The sequence below is a fragment of the Syngnathus typhle genome, linkage group LG4 (genome assembly GCF_033458585.1).
Source record: "Syngnathus typhle isolate RoL2023-S1 ecotype Sweden linkage group LG4, RoL_Styp_1.0, whole genome shotgun sequence".
NCBI classification, from domain to species: domain Eukaryota; kingdom Metazoa; phylum Chordata; class Actinopteri; order Syngnathiformes; family Syngnathidae; genus Syngnathus; species Syngnathus typhle.
The window spans coordinates 19603872-19620900 of record NC_083741.1 but is presented as its reverse complement, the minus strand read 5'-3'; the positions used below and the strand labels follow the sequence as shown (position 1 = coordinate 19620900).

Genomic DNA, 17029 nt, shown 5'->3' with positions numbered 1-17029 from the left:
CCGCCTCCTCTTCCTCCTCCACTTCTTCTTGTCAAGTGATGTCCGCTGTGATTGAAAGTAAAACAAAAGGCGGCGAGGGCGTGGGTGGGGGGGGGGGTTGGTTTGTTCTTGCACTTTTCAGTGTCCTCAATCAATCTCGGCAGTTTTTAGATGAGTCCCACCCGGTTGAATAAGTCTCTTGGGGTCTTTCTCCCGCTGCTCTTGTGAAAGACCACCACCATGGAGTGAGTCTTGTCTTGTATTCTCAGGTATCAGGGGACGGGGCCCGAATGTACAAGATTTGCTTTTATGGCGCCCCATACACTTCAGTGTAATATTTCTGACCGTTCTTTGTTTAGGCGTCATCCTATGTGTGGATGCTCACTATCTGTGTAGACTTATCCATGCGGAACATATGCAGGGTGAGGAGACAGGCAGGATGGTACCACATGGACCCCCACGACCCCTCAGGAGGCGCCTGAGGGGCAGCGGGCCGAGGCGGGGGCCCCTCAAGCTCCCCCTCCAGCACACTCAACTCACCTCTCAGACGCCGCTATTGATTTGTCCGCTGCACAAGAGGTGCAAGTTAGAGACTCCACTAAGGTTTGGCCTTTTTTCTTTTTGTCCTCTATGCTAAGCAGCCTAGCTTTGACAAAAAAATCTTTCAGGGACCATTAGGGGGCACTGTGAGGCTCTCAAGGACATAAGAACCAGCTCTGCCGCCTTTACCTGAGGCTACGAGAAAAATCACAGCTCTGAAAGCTTGCAGTCACTTAAGTTGTCAATCTGCTCCACGATCAAGGAAACCTTTTGACAATTTAAAACAGTTCCCAGTTGTCTTAATTATACTTGTTTTTGACATGCATTCGCCACAAAAAGTGATCAAGAATTAGCGTACGTTACACGCCCTCATTCATGTCTTGCTGATCAGCCCACTTCTTTCTCATGCAAGTTGAAAACTCACCAGATGTTGTCATCATACGATAATCTGTGCATTCAACAAATGTCACTGCAGCTCTGTTTACCCTTTGGCTTGATATCAGGGGTGTCTCACCCATAGAGGCTAGAGGTGTTATTCTAATGTCCAAAATAGCTTATTAAATAATGATCCATTTCAGGAGAACACATTCTGCTCCACAGATAGTCAGGTTAATAAAATGTTCCCCCAATCCAAAACCACTACACTGATACAATACTTAGAGAGAGTTTCTGCATTTGAATATCAACAAAATTCCAGATCCGGTCATTCAGAACAAAATTTGGACAATCTGTCGTTAATGGAGTGATCGGAAGAGCCCTATTTTTGGAAAGTAATTGATGCACCCAAGTGTGTACCTGCCATATACATACACAAGCTGAGACAACTCTGAGAATCGCGAACATGCCAAACGTGCTACGCAGCCAAGTTGCAAGGCATTGCAGGTGCCAGATGAGATGAGCACAACTACGCTGCTCGTCTTGTTTTGTCAGCAAACTCACATTATTTTGAGGAGATAATTGCTACCTCGGTGACATCCATTAGAAGGAAGTTTCGTTGGGGATGTGAAAGATGGCTGTTGTAACATGTCTTGTATTTTAATTAAAACAACCGCCCAACAGGTTGTCAGCAGCGTTTCATGTGTCCGAAAGCCGAGAACAGGTGTGAAGCCGTAACAATGACGGGGGAAAAACTTCAAGCATGTTTGAGTTAATTGGAAGAGTGTTGCTTTGGAAGACATTGCGACACGTGCATCACAATTGAGTGCAAAACAGTGCCCGCTGTGGCGTAACACAAACGTCACCGTGCTTGCTGAATAGAGTCTTTGTTGTGAGACCCGGTGAGAAAATCCGCAATTAACGTGCTCATTAAAGGTAATGACAGCAATGCAAAAGGAGGGAATTACATCCGTAGCTTTGAAGACAATTATAGTTCTGAATACTCAAGGAACATTTCTTAAAGTTCAAGAAATTATGCTTATGTCACTTACTTAGATTCAGACTCAACTCCAACATAAATTAAATGAAACAAAAGTGAAATGACAGAAACTATAAGGAAGTTAGGTAAATTATTCTCAGTTTTAAATGAAAAATGTTGAAAAACACGTATATATGTATATATTGAAATTATTAGAAATTACATTGTTATAAATTTAATTTTGAAATAAAAAGTAATATTCTGTCCAGATTTTGTCTTCAAAAGGTCATCTTTTCTGTGAAGATTAGATAATATTTTATGTTAATATATATTGTTTAAAAATAGAATCGACAATTTACCACCAAACTATAAATATATCATAGAATTATTTCAATTATTTACAATAAAAATGTGCATTTAAAATGGGAAAGAATATTCAAATTATAAACATTGAAATCAAGAAAATTGTGGATAATCCAATCCGATCAATTAAACTAGAATACAATTTATATATCCTTACTAAATTCAGAATAGTTTTTAAGTTTGTGTAGTTTGCGGCACATGAAGGTTATCATCATGCTGACAGCTAAATTCGTTTTTTATCTTTAGTTTTTTTCCTGAACATATTAAAACCGAGACTCGCACTACTGGTTGTCCTGACGTTCCCCACGTGTTTTTCACAATGTAATGTCCTCATTTCTTTGTGACAGGTTTAGTGACCTCGCATGTAACTTCGCATCTTATCTGACGTTGGCGTGCGTTCATGCCTTTACAGTGCTCTTACCATGTTGACAGCTGCGGTATTAAATATAGAAGATGTACTGTCATCACGGCACACAGCAAGTTAGCTTTAGCATTAGCAGATCCACTTACGCGACGTGCGATGTAAAGGCGGGTGGATAGAAACTTAAAGGAGGCAATAAATGCAGCGGGCTGGTTCCGGTCCAAGTCTTATTTATCCACACACACACAAACTGGTTGCTCTGATTTAACCAGAGGCTCAGCCGACCCCGACTGCCCCTCATCAAAGATTCATAAGGGCAAGCTACTCAATGATTTTCTGTCTCTTCCTGTACTCGCAGCTTGTTGTCCTCACCCTTCACTGTCTCCTGACCAAGTTTTTTCAGGAGGGTCCATGGGCCTGTTTAGATCCTTTTATTTATTAATTGATATCTTTGCTCTCTTTAAACTTGCTTTGGTTCCATTCTTATCCTCCAGAACGCAACAATTTTAGCATGCTGATAAAGATATACATCAAATATTAAAAATGATTTCACTTTACAGTATGAAAATCGGTAGGCATGTCTGCTTTGAGCACGCACACTCACATAAAACTTTGAGAACTCATGCTCTAAAATCATTTATTTTCATGCTATTTAAGTTTGAAGAAGTCATTTTTGCTTTTTTGAAGGTTCCTCCAAAGTCCTCTTTGTTACCCCCCTTGAAGGAAAAAAGGTTCGCCTCCCTTTTTTGCAGCGCCTCACACCCTCCTTCCGCTGCGCTTTGTCTTCCGCCCTGTTTGTCTGCATCACACTGCATCCAAAAGGAGCTCATTGGGAGCTTCAGTCACCAGGCCCAGGGCGCACCATCTGTAGCCCCTCTGAGTCCTTCCTTCCCTGGGTGTTTACCTCCCGTGTTGCGTTCAGGCTAACGAGCACAGAAGAGTGGATGTCTGTGAGAAGCCAAAGCGCCATGCCTCGGCTTGTTAGTCTTGCTACTTACCAGGCTTAGCCAGATGAGGGCCGCTCAGCCCTTATCTAATTCCTTCCACTATCTCGAATGAGCGTCTGCGACCTTGGCCGTCACCCGGGCTGAGGGGTTGGCTTAGGGGGTTAAATTGCGGCCAGCGCAGCTGAATCTGTGAGCTAGGTTTTGGATCGGTCGCCATCTGGGCTTCTGTGAAAGTTAAGGACGAGGTTATCCCCTCACAGCTGACCCCGAATCGGCGGGAAAGGCAGAGAATTTGGTCAAGGCACCCGGATGGCACACGGATGTTTGTGAATAGTTTGTTGGTTCCGTTGTCTTGTGTGGCAAGCAAGCAAAGCTTACATCAGCTTACTCGAATTTAGAAACTTTGCAAATAGGCTGTATAGGCATAGGGGTGGTTCTATGGAAGTGTGGACCGCAGGTGACGTTAGAGCAAAAAAATACATTTTGATATTCTTTAAAGCAAACCTTCCTTCTCTGTGTGCTGAATAAATATCGTTCAGATTATATTTTTTTCTCCAGTGCTGTGCAAAGTTATTTGCTCCCTTCTCAAATTCTTATTTTTCCCCTCATTTTTATGTAAGTAAACTTAAAATGCAGTTTTTAAATGTGAATTTTATTCATTAACGGGAAAAACAGTAGTCATATCTTTTCTCTGACTAACTTAACATATTTATTTTTTGGTCACACCACAACACTTTGAATGTGGACAAATGAGTGTAAACTATTTCATAAACTATATTTAAATTGGCACTGTTGGGGAAAAAAATGACACCATGAAGGAAATACTTGTTTGCGGGGATGTTCCAATACTCGTCGCACCGCTTTTGGTTCACACCATTATCCTGTGTTAGAACAACATACAAAAGAAAACTCCATTTAATACCTGTTAGACCGCAAACAGGTGTTTTGAGCAACTTTCAGTGAGCCATTACAAAAAGATTACACAAACTCACAGACTCGTCCGGGCAGGCAGGTACACGCGTTCACCAACGCCCCACACACACATCCACACATAGTCTGACACACATAAACACCCCATTATAGTGCATTCTCCAGCCTCAGGGCCCAAGCTTGGCTGCTCCTCCAAACAAATTGTTGGCAGTAGACAGCACTTGAAATGCCGAGGCCTTTTAATAATTCTACAGTATTTACTTAACAGGGTAAAACAAAGAGTTGACGCACATGTTCATAGTGCATAATGAAGACATTCACTCAACACTAGGCTGAAGTTCAACAACGCTAAACAAATTCGTCTGTCCCTACTTGACATTTTCAGAGTGGGTTCATTTTCTATTGTAAATAACTCAGGAAAGAAGTAATGATTGTGATGGTGGTGGACTTTGGGACTGTGTACTCTTGGACTTGACTTTGTTTGCCCAGTCAAATGTCATCTTAGATGTAACGTTTTCGCTTACACTTTGCTACCGCAAACCTTTATCAGCTGACATTTCATTTATGTCACGATAGTCATCAAAGCCTTAATTATTGGCTCTGATCAAACAGACTGTATCCGGTAATTGGTTTATGAGTTCTATATTAGTTTGTCATTTTGTTTTTATGAAATAATTTTGCTTTTATCGTAGAGTTCTATATTATGTTTGAAATATTTTTCTAATGTATGGTTTTTTTTTTTTTAAATACGCGCGAATGTTCAGTAAGACAGTTGCTTCAGACTCATTTTAATTATGTTGAGTTTTTTTGGTATCCCTATGAACAGGTGAATTTATGAAAGCATCACAAAAATTACTGCGCGAAAATAAGAACCTTACAATATAAGAATTAAGTCAGAAAATTACTTTTTAAACAAGTGTTCAAATTAACATCATAATGTTACAATATTATCAACAACAAAAAAACTACAAGAATCACTACAGTGTGTCTGTTTGCCTTTTTAGGTCAGCTGAACATACATTTCCTGAACATGATAGCTTTTCAAGCACCAAACACTTTAAAAGTCTCCAGTTTACACAGAAAGCTTCATAACTTAACACCACGTCCCCTGCAGCAACCGGGATGACTTGTAACCTGGCAATTGAAGCTACAAAAGACACATAATTAGTTGGGCCAGCTTGACCCTTCTGCCATTGTCAACTGCAGACAGGCGGGTATTGTGCCCACCTCATCATGTGACTGGGGTCAGGTATCCGTCCAATAGCTGTCGGGGCCAGCCTCATCCATCATCGGGGTGATTGCCGGATTTATATGCCTACAAGGTGCTGATGGTTGGTCATGAGGAAATTGAGAGGGAAGAGTTCAGAATGATCATTTTACAATGCCATCGCAGTAACAGGTCTGGACAGAAACTGCTTGACTTTGTCCTGGAAAATTGGAATACATTCCTGCTTGGCTTGGCTTTATACTCACCTGGGTTAGGGCAGAAAAAAATTATCTAATAATTTGAATTAGGTGCGCTGCACCTGACCCCCAGGACTAGAATTGGTGACCCCTTTTGTAACTTCATACTTACTGTTACGTTGTTTGGGCTTCTTGTTAGCAGACTTTTTAATCAAATGTCTGCTCCACCCGTCTCTCTTAGCAGCTACTTTAGCAAGCATGTAGCTTGGCACAGGCAGTTTGAAAGACACTATTTCTTTTCAAGTCAGCCTGGAGCTCAGACACACCTTGCCTTTCTCTAAACGCATCTTGGGATGATCCAAGGCCTCGAGGTGTGATATGCTACCGTCCTACTTATTGGAAAAGTAAACGGCCAGGAGCTCGCCCATCTGTTTGTCCTTATCCAACCTTTTCTCTTTCTCTTTTATTGGAACCCGATTACGTCTGAACAATACTTGTCTGCTCGTAAATTTTGCAACTTTGTTGACATTAGGGCCACATTCCATCCAATAGCCTCAGGAAGAGCAAGAGCGGGCTGGGTTGTTTGGTAATTTGTTACGCTGTTAAGCACCTAATGGACGTCCACCTGTTTTTTGAACGTTAGTTGCAGTTCAGGGGCTTTACCTCCTTTGCACTTCCAGACTGCAACAGGGTTTTATGGCCTCCAATTATCAGAGGCTATTTGGAGGCTACCTGGCCAGCCGTGTGTGCGGGTTTTTCAGTTGCATGTGGATTAGCACTCTGTAAGACGAGGCAGGCTGCCAGGCCACATCAAGGGTTCAGGGTGTGAAGGAAGCCAAGGCTATTCAGGTAAAAGGATCCTTACATGTGTGTACCAGCTAACTTGAGAACCATCCACACGCGGGTCGCCACGCTCCTAGTGGCGTCCAATGCCATTAATTTGTTTCATGTGGTTTAACGAGCGGCCTCAACTTTGGCAAGATGAGGGGGGGGGACCTCACGGAATCTCCGAATTGGGCCGCGTCTACCTCTGAGCTGCCCACGCGCCTCAGCCGCAGCTTAAGCGGTCACGCCGTCTCCGGCTTGCCGGTGCATTTCTGCGTCATGTGCACAAGCACTGATTAAAGGCAAAGTAGTGCATCGGTTGTTAGTTTTATTAAACTCGGCTCTTTAGAGGTAATCAAAAGAGAAATGAACATATGTCATGCATTTGAAGATCAGCCGCCCTTTTTCTTTTTGTTTCCCTTTCCCATGCGAGTGCCCACCTCAAACAATCATAAAAGTTGTACAGTCAGCAGCTGTCTGACAATGGCACGTGATTGATGCGAAGTGAATGTTGCCCTTCCCACACTTGTGAACGGATGCTAAAGCTGGCAGGATGGCTCGAATGGTGGATGCATGAATGAATGGATAGAGCTTCTGGCAGTTGGCTCGTGAAGGTATAAATGAACGCTGGGGTTGTTACTTAGGAGATGTAAGGTTGGAATTTGTGTTTGCTGAGGGATGGAGGAATGGAGGGATAGAGGGTTGGAGGGATAGATGACAGATGGATGGCTGATATCTGTCTGTCTCTGTGTCTGTCTGTCTGTCTCTCTCTCGCTCTCTCTGCAGACAAATGTTGAATGGAGGGCCGTATGTAAGATGATGATGAATGGATGATAGAAGCATGCTGGCTCATCAAAACAAACAGATTGTTGTCAAGTGAAGCTGGCAACCTGTTACAGGTTGGTGGGTGCCAAAAAACACAGCTGGATAGATGCCCTGTAAGCTGATAATATTTGAATTTGTCAATTACACTCATCACAATCACAAAGTCATAAAGGCGGCACCTCGGTTCAGTTGAGCCGTACTTGGATGCTAGCTAGCGTGGGCCACGCGCTAAAGTTTCACCTCACAGGTTAAGCCTTGTTCTAAACATCTTTGCTGTGTTGATGCCCTCTCCTTGACTTTGCTAATGTTTTGCTGCAACGTTGACAGATTTACACATAGCTAAATGCTACCTGTCTGTCCATCTGCCCGCCTTCTACTCCCTGACAAACGCGCATGTTCACTCGCATCTTAGCTTTCACAACCGTTACAGAAATACATTCGACTAATTAACTCTTTGCTTCCTTAGGCACACATTGCTCAACTTAGCTTCAGGGTCAGCTTGATTTACGATGAAAATGTAAAAATTTTCATAACTTGTCTGATTGCATTCTCTTGGCAATTGGAGCGTGATTGACTGCCAAGGCTGTAAATGCTCACACCTGCACAGAACAGTTGCCAGGTGGAGGACAAAGGAACAGGTTATCTAAGACTCAAATGTCAATGAGTCAGTAAGGGAATGATATTCTTGTCGAGCTTGTGCTTACCTATGATCAGGTATTTCGGTAGAGCTAATCAATCATGCAAATAATAATTACCTTAATTGTTAATTATAATTGTTAGCAGAATGTTAAAATGTTAGCAGAATTGTGTAAGAGACATTTATGAAGGCTAATTGTAATCCCCAAAAGTTCAATTGAAGGAAACTCGACTACTTCTTGGTCATTTCTCCTTATCTCCAAAAGGATTCTTAAAAAGTCCAGATGTCTGATTTAAATTTTGTAGTATGAAGTTGCAGGATCCAGTTAACAATGATCTGGTACCTCATCTGACTTTGAGTGAACATGCAACACACAGATCTTACAGCACATTTTTCAATCCAGATTTTCTGAACGTGGGACATAATACTGTAAAAAACACAAGTTCAGATACTTTCAGATTCTTGGGCCCATACTTGTGCCGTGAGGTTCCAAACGACCTTGTACAGCCGTAACGCAAGAAGTGTTGTCTCCCGTCCTTGCACCACAGGTTCTTTTTCACTTGGCCTGACAAAATTGTGCATTTATCAATGTAATTACGTCAGGCGGAAACACTGATGTTGTCTATTAGGTGGATTCCCATCCTGTTAAGAGCTGAGGGCCATTTAATGTATGGCTGCTTCTCTTGCTTGAGTGGACCGCTACACGATTACGCAGCAGCCGGAGATTAAGTGTGGCGGTGGTGACGGCAGAACACCGTAAGATTTTCTCGCAAGCCTTTAGGAGAAAGCCCGAGCATTCTATAACAAAGCAAACTGAGGTTAATGAGATTATTTACTTGTTTCTCCATCTTTTGCTGCGTCTCTCTCATTTGACCGAGGGATAAAAGCCACGGAGGAGGAGGGGGCCGAGGAAGGACGAAAATCGATAGGGACCGCATTACAGTAAAACGTATTGATTAGGAGACCTGCGAGGTAGCCAGTTGTCGTGGAGATGGTGGAATGATGCAATGCTTAAAGGAATTCATCCTTTGACTTTAGCATTAACCTTTTATTGACTGTTTTGCCTGTCCATAATTAACACTCACTTTAGCTAAAGTGCTTAGTTTGAGCACAAAGGGGTTGAGGGTGCCCCAGCCTCTTATTGCAAAGCTTGCTGAGCACCCACCCCGACCGCGGTTCAAGTGCAGTTTGGGGAGGTGGGGTGCAGTTAGGGGATCCCTCTGTGGAATAGAGACGATAGAAAGCCAGATACCTTTCACATTAGCATACCATTTGAGCACGAGCCTGGCCGGGCTAGAAGGTTTCAGGGCAAATTGAAATGACTGATTGTATTGCCAATCTCTCTCGACTGAGCGCCAGATGGGATAGTTAGGTCCAGATCTGACTGGGGTTAATCCATTGGAACAGAGTGGACTCCCAAGAAACCACTTCTTCTACTACACCTATTTTTGTCTTTGACCTTAGCTCAGGTGTTTGTTGCCACCATTTCCCCAAAGAACCGAAAGGCACCTCGCTTGGTATTGACTTTGTTTGGGTTCCATTTTCGCAAGCAAGCATACACTGACTGGAATTGTGTGCTGGGTTGCATGCACATTGTTATCCATCCATCCATTCATATTTTTATACACCTGTCTTCATGAGCATCACAGGTGGGCTGAGACATATCGCAGCTGACTTTGTGCGTGAGGCGTGCTGCACCCTGGACTGGTTCCCGGCTAACCAGAAACTTTCTTCTGTGACGTACATAGCTAATTAAATATTTCATTAAGTTAGGTTGTCTCCCAACTTTGGTGTCTTTACCTTTTTCCTTGTTTCATTTGACTTTTCTGTATTTGCACAGGTTACCGTGAGTTGGTAAAATAACCATAGAGCAGGAATAAAAAATAAAAGATAATATAATTGGTTTTACAAAGTGTAATAATTGTATGTATAAGATGACTCGTTACAAAAACGTGGGTATTGGCTGATTGACATTAACATAGCATTTTGTTCTTTGTATTAATGTCTGGGTGTGAATTTCGGCTCACTCAATGTTCTCATTTTGTGCTTGGGCATTTAATTACCATACAAATTAGTAAATGGCTTGAAGCTCAGGTGGCATTTGAAATATTGGGTCACGTCAACAACGCAAAAACTTAACCAAGCAATGACTTCTTACTACTGTAGTATTCAAGATTTGAGAATTCTGAACCAGGCCAAATCATTGGTGGACAGTTTCCCCCATGGTGACTTCACGCTCGTGTAAGCAGAACACACCAGCACCATCTCTGTCACGTTGCACTTGGATATGAACACCAGCCACATAGGCTTCCCCCTCCTTCGCTTTTTTTCCTGAAGTGGCGCTTCCTTTAATTCGTGCCCTAAATAAATGATGAGAACATTTAAACACAAGGCTCATTGCAAAGCCCCAAGGTCGCCTAATCGTATTATTTATGAAGTGATGTGCTACATAATGGTACTTAGCGCGTGTTAACAGATGCTATTATCAGGCCCAGATCCAGGGCGCCCAAGATATATTGGAGCGGCGCGATGTTAATGCCGTTCTTGCGCTAACCACACCAAAAAAGCACCACTTAGGCCTAGAGCCAGTGGAACATTAAGTGGCTCACGTTAAAATATATAACCGCAAATTGTGGCTACTTAATGTCCCTTCACCTCATCCATAACCGAGCCTGGAACCCCCACCTCTCGCTTGTCTTCAAGTCTGTGTGTGCATGTGTGTGTGTTTGTGCATGTGTGTCAGAGCATACAAGTGACACCTATGATTGACTTTTGCTCAGCGAATTCTAACATGACTCCACCAAGTGAGGGTTGCTTTTATTTTGTCTTTTTTATTTTTATGAGGTGATGGCCCCATGACTGTACACTTGCAAACGGAACTTATGAGTGGTTTTTTTTTTTTTTTTTTTTTTTTTTTTTTTTGGAACAATAAATCTGTTTTTACAGTTAAGGACTGGTCCCAAAAAAAAATCCCTTCAGCAAATGCTGTGTAACTCTGGACAGTCACTGAAGGTTCCATAATGGAGTCAGTTTAGCCTTGGAATGGATTGTTTCCCATGGAGAAAAGTGTCTTGAAATTGCTGCATTCTGAACGGATCCTGTTGAACTATATAGTAACTAACACAACTGACATAGACATGCCACCCTGCTCCTCTCCCTCTTGCACCCTGAGGTTAAAGGTCCATCTCGTCTGCCAAGAGGCAGCGGGGATGAGAGGTCGAGGGGAGCAGATTTACAATGACAACCCGCGAGCAGCACAGTAAATATTTACACTGCTCTGACAAAAGATGTGACCCGGGTCTGCCGGGGCCGTCAAATGCTGTCACATTTACACTTAACCCGCCATTATCCGTCATAGGCTGCCTTTCCGCGTTAACGTCACAGCTTCCTGTGTTGTTACACCAGAGACACTTTTGCTGACTCACCGCAGAAATAGTGGTGACTGTCAAAAAAACAATCAAACATCACAATATGTAACAGACTTTTTTAGGCATCACATCGACACACCAATGACACAAACAACCAAGACCTATGCTGAGTCATTTGTTTTTAATTTTCTGTATTCTCCCGCGATCAACAAGTGGTACAAGTCATAACGATGAGCAATTGTTTGTGAACAAGAGCGCTGACGTTTGTTCCTTGTGTCCCGTCACTTCAGGTGCCACTCGAGCCTGGCGCAGACATTGGCCCCCGAGGAGGCCCCCGTTGACCGTCCCTTCTGGGGCGTGGACGACCCCGACATGCCGCTTCCCTTTGATTTGGCTGACATCATCAACCGAGTGGAGTCGCTGCTGTGGAGGTAACACTTTAAAAACGGGTTTTAGATGGAACACCTTTGCTCTATTACTGTAAATGAGAATTCCTTAAATGCCTTCATTATTCTGTACAACTACATACTTTCAAGCCAAGTCTAAAATGGACTATTTAGAAATCTTGACAATTTGACAAGATGCAATTTCTCTTCTACAGAATGTGAAGGATCCTTCAAGGCCTCTCATAATGGACGTGCAAGGAAATGAGGAGAAATCAGAATACCAGCTTTTCCAACCGACCCCGACGTGAGCTGACTGCAAACCCATTGCGATTCTGAACGAGAGGAATTTTTCGTTGCTTCATCTCCATCCCCTCGCAGGCCAAACCCTCAGTCCCTCTCAATATAAACGCATCATAGTGGCGCTTTAGTAACATGCTAACAAGGCAAGCTTAGCATCAAGCTATTAGTGTAACCACACGTAAAGTAACGAGGTATTGACATTTCCGTGTATAACTATTTATCATGTCATTGTATCACTTAATATCATGTAATCCAGCTTTCTTTAGAGGGGGCGTTGTCAGTATTCACAGTTTTAAAAATGCTCTCGTGGTTCTCACGTGAGGCCATTTTGTTCCCAGACTGACCAAAGAAAGAAACCAGCAGTGTGTTCCATTTTCAAGGAAAACCGAACATTGACTAAACGATGACTGACCTAAGAAATCGGACTTACAAAGCTAAAACCACAGTATTGATCGAGAATCTTGTGGATTTTGAATTCGGAGGATAACAGTCAAATCGCCAATTTCTAGTCAAACTCAAAATTTTCATCTCTTTAGTCGTTCAAAACAAGCGCACTAATGCTTTTGAATGGCATCTGTCTCATTTCAAGTGAAATAAACAAATATAGCATTCAGTCGACCCTTATCGGAACGCCAGCAACTGGTTTATCCCAAATGTTTCTTTTTTATTATTATTATTATTATTATAAGGGTAAGAATCACATTGGTTTATAATTCCCAGACTGACCAAAGAAAAAAAGCAAATTTTTCATTACGACGGCGTACGTGAGCCTACAGGAATTTCATTTGTCGTTTGTTCTCAAGTCGTCACGACGAATGAAAGGATGTGTCGAAAGTACAACACCAGAATACCCTCCTTTGTTACAGCTGTTCAATGGCGTTTAATTACTCCGAAAGTGTGTCACGCACACTGGAAACCTGCTGGCCAAAGAACCAGCCGACACTTTCGGCAAAAGCCTAAAAGGTGGTGGCGGTGTGTGTGTTTTGGGGAGGGGGGGTCAGACGATGAGACAGCGTAGCAGATCTCCACAATTAATTTCTTTTCTCGCTGACCATTAAGTAGACAATTTCTGTTAGAAATTATGATTGCACTCCTTTTTGTACTTTTTAGTTTATTGTTGAAGTTATTGGTTGCCAAACACTGTTTTTTTTTTTCCTTGCTGCACCTTTGCTTATTGTTGTTATCCGAGAGTTTTGTTTTGTAGCGCGGTATTTTTTAGCGTTGTACGCATCCCTTTGTACTTTCCCGTTGCCACAGCTTGTTCGCAATAGGAAAGGCAAAATTCAATAAAGTATGGCATTTTATCTGCTATATTGTGTCTCAAACATAATTCTATCCCATTCCAAATTCTCATTGTTTTTGCTTATGTCCAGGTAGCTGAGGTCAGTGGCTAAAATATTGCCCTCATCTATATACTCATTACACCTTTCAACTGATGTTTCCCCCCCCCCCTTAATTTATGACAAGCACTGAATGGAATTAGACAATTGCTCCTGCAGTAACATTTCAAAAACGACATTGCCAAAATGAAAATTCCACCCTGTATTGAAATGGTAATTTTTGGTCTTCTCACTTGATCCCTTGTTCATTTCCATACCATTTCTCAAATTTAAAATAAACAAAACTATTTGAAGGCTAATAAAGCAACTTGCTACTTTCCTCTAGTTTTAATGCCATGGGATAAACCCACAACACAATCTATAGGCGATCAACTGGTCGATCAATGTAATGGGCAGCTGTGCTCGATACCAAAGGCTTAACTATTAATACAGCAACTAAAGCAAACCTTATAGGGCTATAAAGGACAGCAATGCCGTAGAAACGCCTCCCTAAGTGCTGTCTGTAGATTTTATTACCTCCTTGAACAGGTGTTTTACGAGCATCCATCATTCTTTAGCTGAAACTGCTCACTCACATGGCCTGTCTTCTCGTCACATCTGTGTAATAGGACTCTTTTATTTTTAGTCTTTTACCGTGCTCTTGGTGCTGTCTGTTCCTCAAAGGTTCAAAGGACGCGACTGGATTAGCGTCGAGCGCTACATCATGCTGATTGATGGATTGACTGACGGAGCGATGTCACTGGCAGGGATGAAAAGATGGCTAATGCTCTGTGTGTCTCTCACCAAGAACTCGGGTGCGCCATCTCCCTCCCTCCCTCCCTCCACACACACACACCAACCTCTGAGGTCAGCCATGTTAACTACTTCCTGTGGCGGCTGAGCGACTGAGTGATGGATGGTCGCAGTGGCCTCTCCCCTCGGGGGCCGACTTGGACAAAAGGGCCCTCACTTGGAGAGACAATTACACAGCGCTGGTGGTGATGGCCACAGGTATGCATTGTTGTGTCCGGGGTCACAACCAGCCGGGCCACCATCAATTAGGCCCAACAATAGGTGTGCAGAAAGATAAAATAACCAGGTGTGTGCTGGAGAAAGGTATCTCTTCGAGGTCACAGTCCAGTCAAATGTTGCACTTAAAAGTAGAAACTGGATCATTTTGTTACATACGGGCTAATCGGCATCTATCATCTTTTAAGGGAATTTTATGGGACTAAATGTAAAGAATAAATAACAATATACAAAATTACTTGATACGTATGCAAACACCTTTTTTAATTTTACAATATTAAAAAAATATTTTATGAAGTCCGCAAGCCAGTGAACCACGAGCCTCAATTTTGCTATAAAACAAAGAAAGCTCTTTAGACAAAGTGTTTACACTGTGAAAAAATGGGACCCTATGTTTAATCTTTCCTATTTACAAAGAATTTCAGAGCATAGGATGTGTACAGTTGTCCGGGGGAATGTTTGTACAAAGGGACAGATGAACGCAAACCTATCTCGTGCGTAGCAGGTTCCACAGTGTGAGCCTGTGCCGGAGGGCCCTGTGGTGGGTAGTCGGGGCCACAGAGGAGGTAATTGTAGAAGAGTCAAAGATAGCATCGCAGCTTCGGGGCGGCTGTCATCGCCGTGACGGGCAGCGTTCATTTGTCAGCTCCGCAGACAAACACCAATGGGTGCTGACAAAACACCACGACTTGACCGAGTGTTAAGCGGCGTTACTGTTTGGGCCACTGCTAAGGTCACAAACGAGATGCAAAACGAGGTGGGATTTCATTAAAGTAATACTGTAATTGATTTGTCTTGAGCACAAAGATGAATTCCTCAAATCCAAATCATAAGGGGCTTCACTGAACTTCCTGTGTTGAGGCGTTTTTCGTGTCCGACTTGCTCAGTCGGACCAGAGTAGTCGATGTTGACAATCGGAGATTACGGTTGATGTTTGCAGATGAATATTGCAGCGATGCGTGTCTGGTGGGGACAGGGGAACCCTCTCAGATCAAACACCTCAGACCCCCAAATGTGCAGTGTTTTTGTGGGTCACTGCACTCATGCCCGACGCCTTGCATCCTGCAGGACTCTCTTGACCCATTTCCCCCTCTTTCACTTGTTCCTTTCAGCCTTGAAAGGGACGACTTTTCCTTCCCTCTTGTTACACAAAAGTGGACGTCCTGAATCTCTTTCCTGCCCTTCATACTAACCAAGCCCCGCCCACCGACCACATGCCGGGAGCGCCCCGTCTCACTCGCTTAGCGTCGCGAGCCGAGTTAGCGCCCCGCCATTCATATGAGCAGGATTAAGTGGATCATTTTCCAACGTTAGCAGCCGCTTCGCCGCCAAGTGGTCTTGATGTCAGGCCAAGCATAATTGAGTCATCTACATCTCATCTAAAATGGATGAAAGGACTTTTTAATATTAACTCCCCCCCATGCATCCCCCTCATCACTTCATCAGTGGGGGTGCAGAACAAGAAAGGAAGTCTCTGATGCGTGTATAGAGTATGACAAGAAATATTGACGCGGGCACTTTTGCACCTTCTTTGACGTTCCATTATTTAAACATGACACAGTAGGGTTTCACTTTTAGTTTTTTTCTTTGTATTGAAATTACATGTCAACCTTAATCTTTGTTAATTGTTACTGCCCTAAAAGCGAAAAATTAAATTGAACACTAAGAAAGTCACCTTGCAATTTGTACTGAGTCAAATCGTAGAATTGATTTCATTATAATATATCATTTAGTTGTAATGGTGTATTTTATACTTTTTTCCAGTTCCAGTTTATGTATGGACCCTCGTGAGTCAATTTCATGTTCTGCAAGGTCAAAGAATGTGGGCCCTGATTTGCTAATAAGCATGTTGGCTGTGTTCATGCCCACAACGACGCAAACGCCCTATTCTTTCTGTACGAGTCTGTTTCAGAGGGAGATTTTGATTTATTATTATCAATTATTTCTGATTATCTGGGGAAAAAACAAATCACAACTGCTGTATTGCGAAGCGTATTGGCACATTTTGGCTCAAGTCTGGGGAAACTTGTATAGCTGGGTGGCAGGGAACTGATGATTTCATCAGGAAAACGCTCTCCTTATCTGCTCCAACCTTGAGGAGGAATTGCTGCTCACCTCTTCTAAACACCCACACTCACATACACGAGTGGCACAAATATCCCCAAAGCTGCTGACCCCTCCCCCCCACACCCACCCACCTTGATTGACAGCTCTTCAAATGAGCATCTTGAGTAGCACTGGGCTCTTGGCCTCCAAGTAAGTGGGCCGTCAAATTACATCCAAGGGACCGGCTGGCTCTCTCTTCCCTTGGCAGAGGTCTATTTATTTGTCTGTTTATTTGCTTGCTTTAAATATTTGGCGGCGGTGGTGGAAAAGAGGGGGGGAATATTGAATTTTTGTCCCCCGGTCAGAGTCCCCTCATATTTAGTTAATAAAGAGCAGAGGAGGTTGTTTGCCCAGTG

At 43.0% G+C, this 17029-nt stretch overlaps 1 protein-coding gene and 2 long non-coding RNA genes across 5 annotated transcripts in view; 1 reads left to right on the top strand and 2 right to left on the bottom strand.

Moving 5' to 3' along the window:
- Nucleotides 1-14357, top strand: part of fto (FTO alpha-ketoglutarate dependent dioxygenase) — a 97205-nt gene extending 82848 nt beyond the window's left edge. The window contains exons 9-11 of one of the 3 annotated variants that reach the window (XR_009714199.1): nt 11824-11964; nt 12135-12223; nt 14223-14357. Coding sequence is in view for 2 of the 3 variants with exons in the window: in XM_061276841.1 (XP_061132825.1) it covers nt 11824-11964; nt 12135-12141 (148 nt within the window). In the remaining variant the exon portion in view is untranslated. Of the gene's footprint in view, nt 1-7489; nt 7664-11823; nt 11965-12134; nt 13531-14222 lie in introns of those variants that run through there. The other 2 variants (XM_061276841.1, XM_061276843.1) reach the window with 2 other exon arrangements.
- On the bottom strand, nt 3307-6319 carry LOC133152891 (uncharacterized). Its single transcript, XR_009714201.1, has 5 exons — nt 6051-6319; nt 5702-5799; nt 4537-5621; nt 3596-4425; nt 3307-3520 (listed from the first exon to the last, which is right to left on the bottom strand). It is a non-coding gene; the product is annotated as an uncharacterized LOC133152891 (long non-coding RNA).
- LOC133152890 (uncharacterized) lies at nt 11700-14334 on the bottom strand. The gene is made up of 2 exons (XR_009714200.1): nt 14193-14334; nt 11700-11956 (listed from the first exon to the last, which is right to left on the bottom strand). It is a non-coding gene; the product is annotated as an uncharacterized LOC133152890 (long non-coding RNA).
- Nucleotides 14358-17029: the final 2672 nt, after the last annotated feature.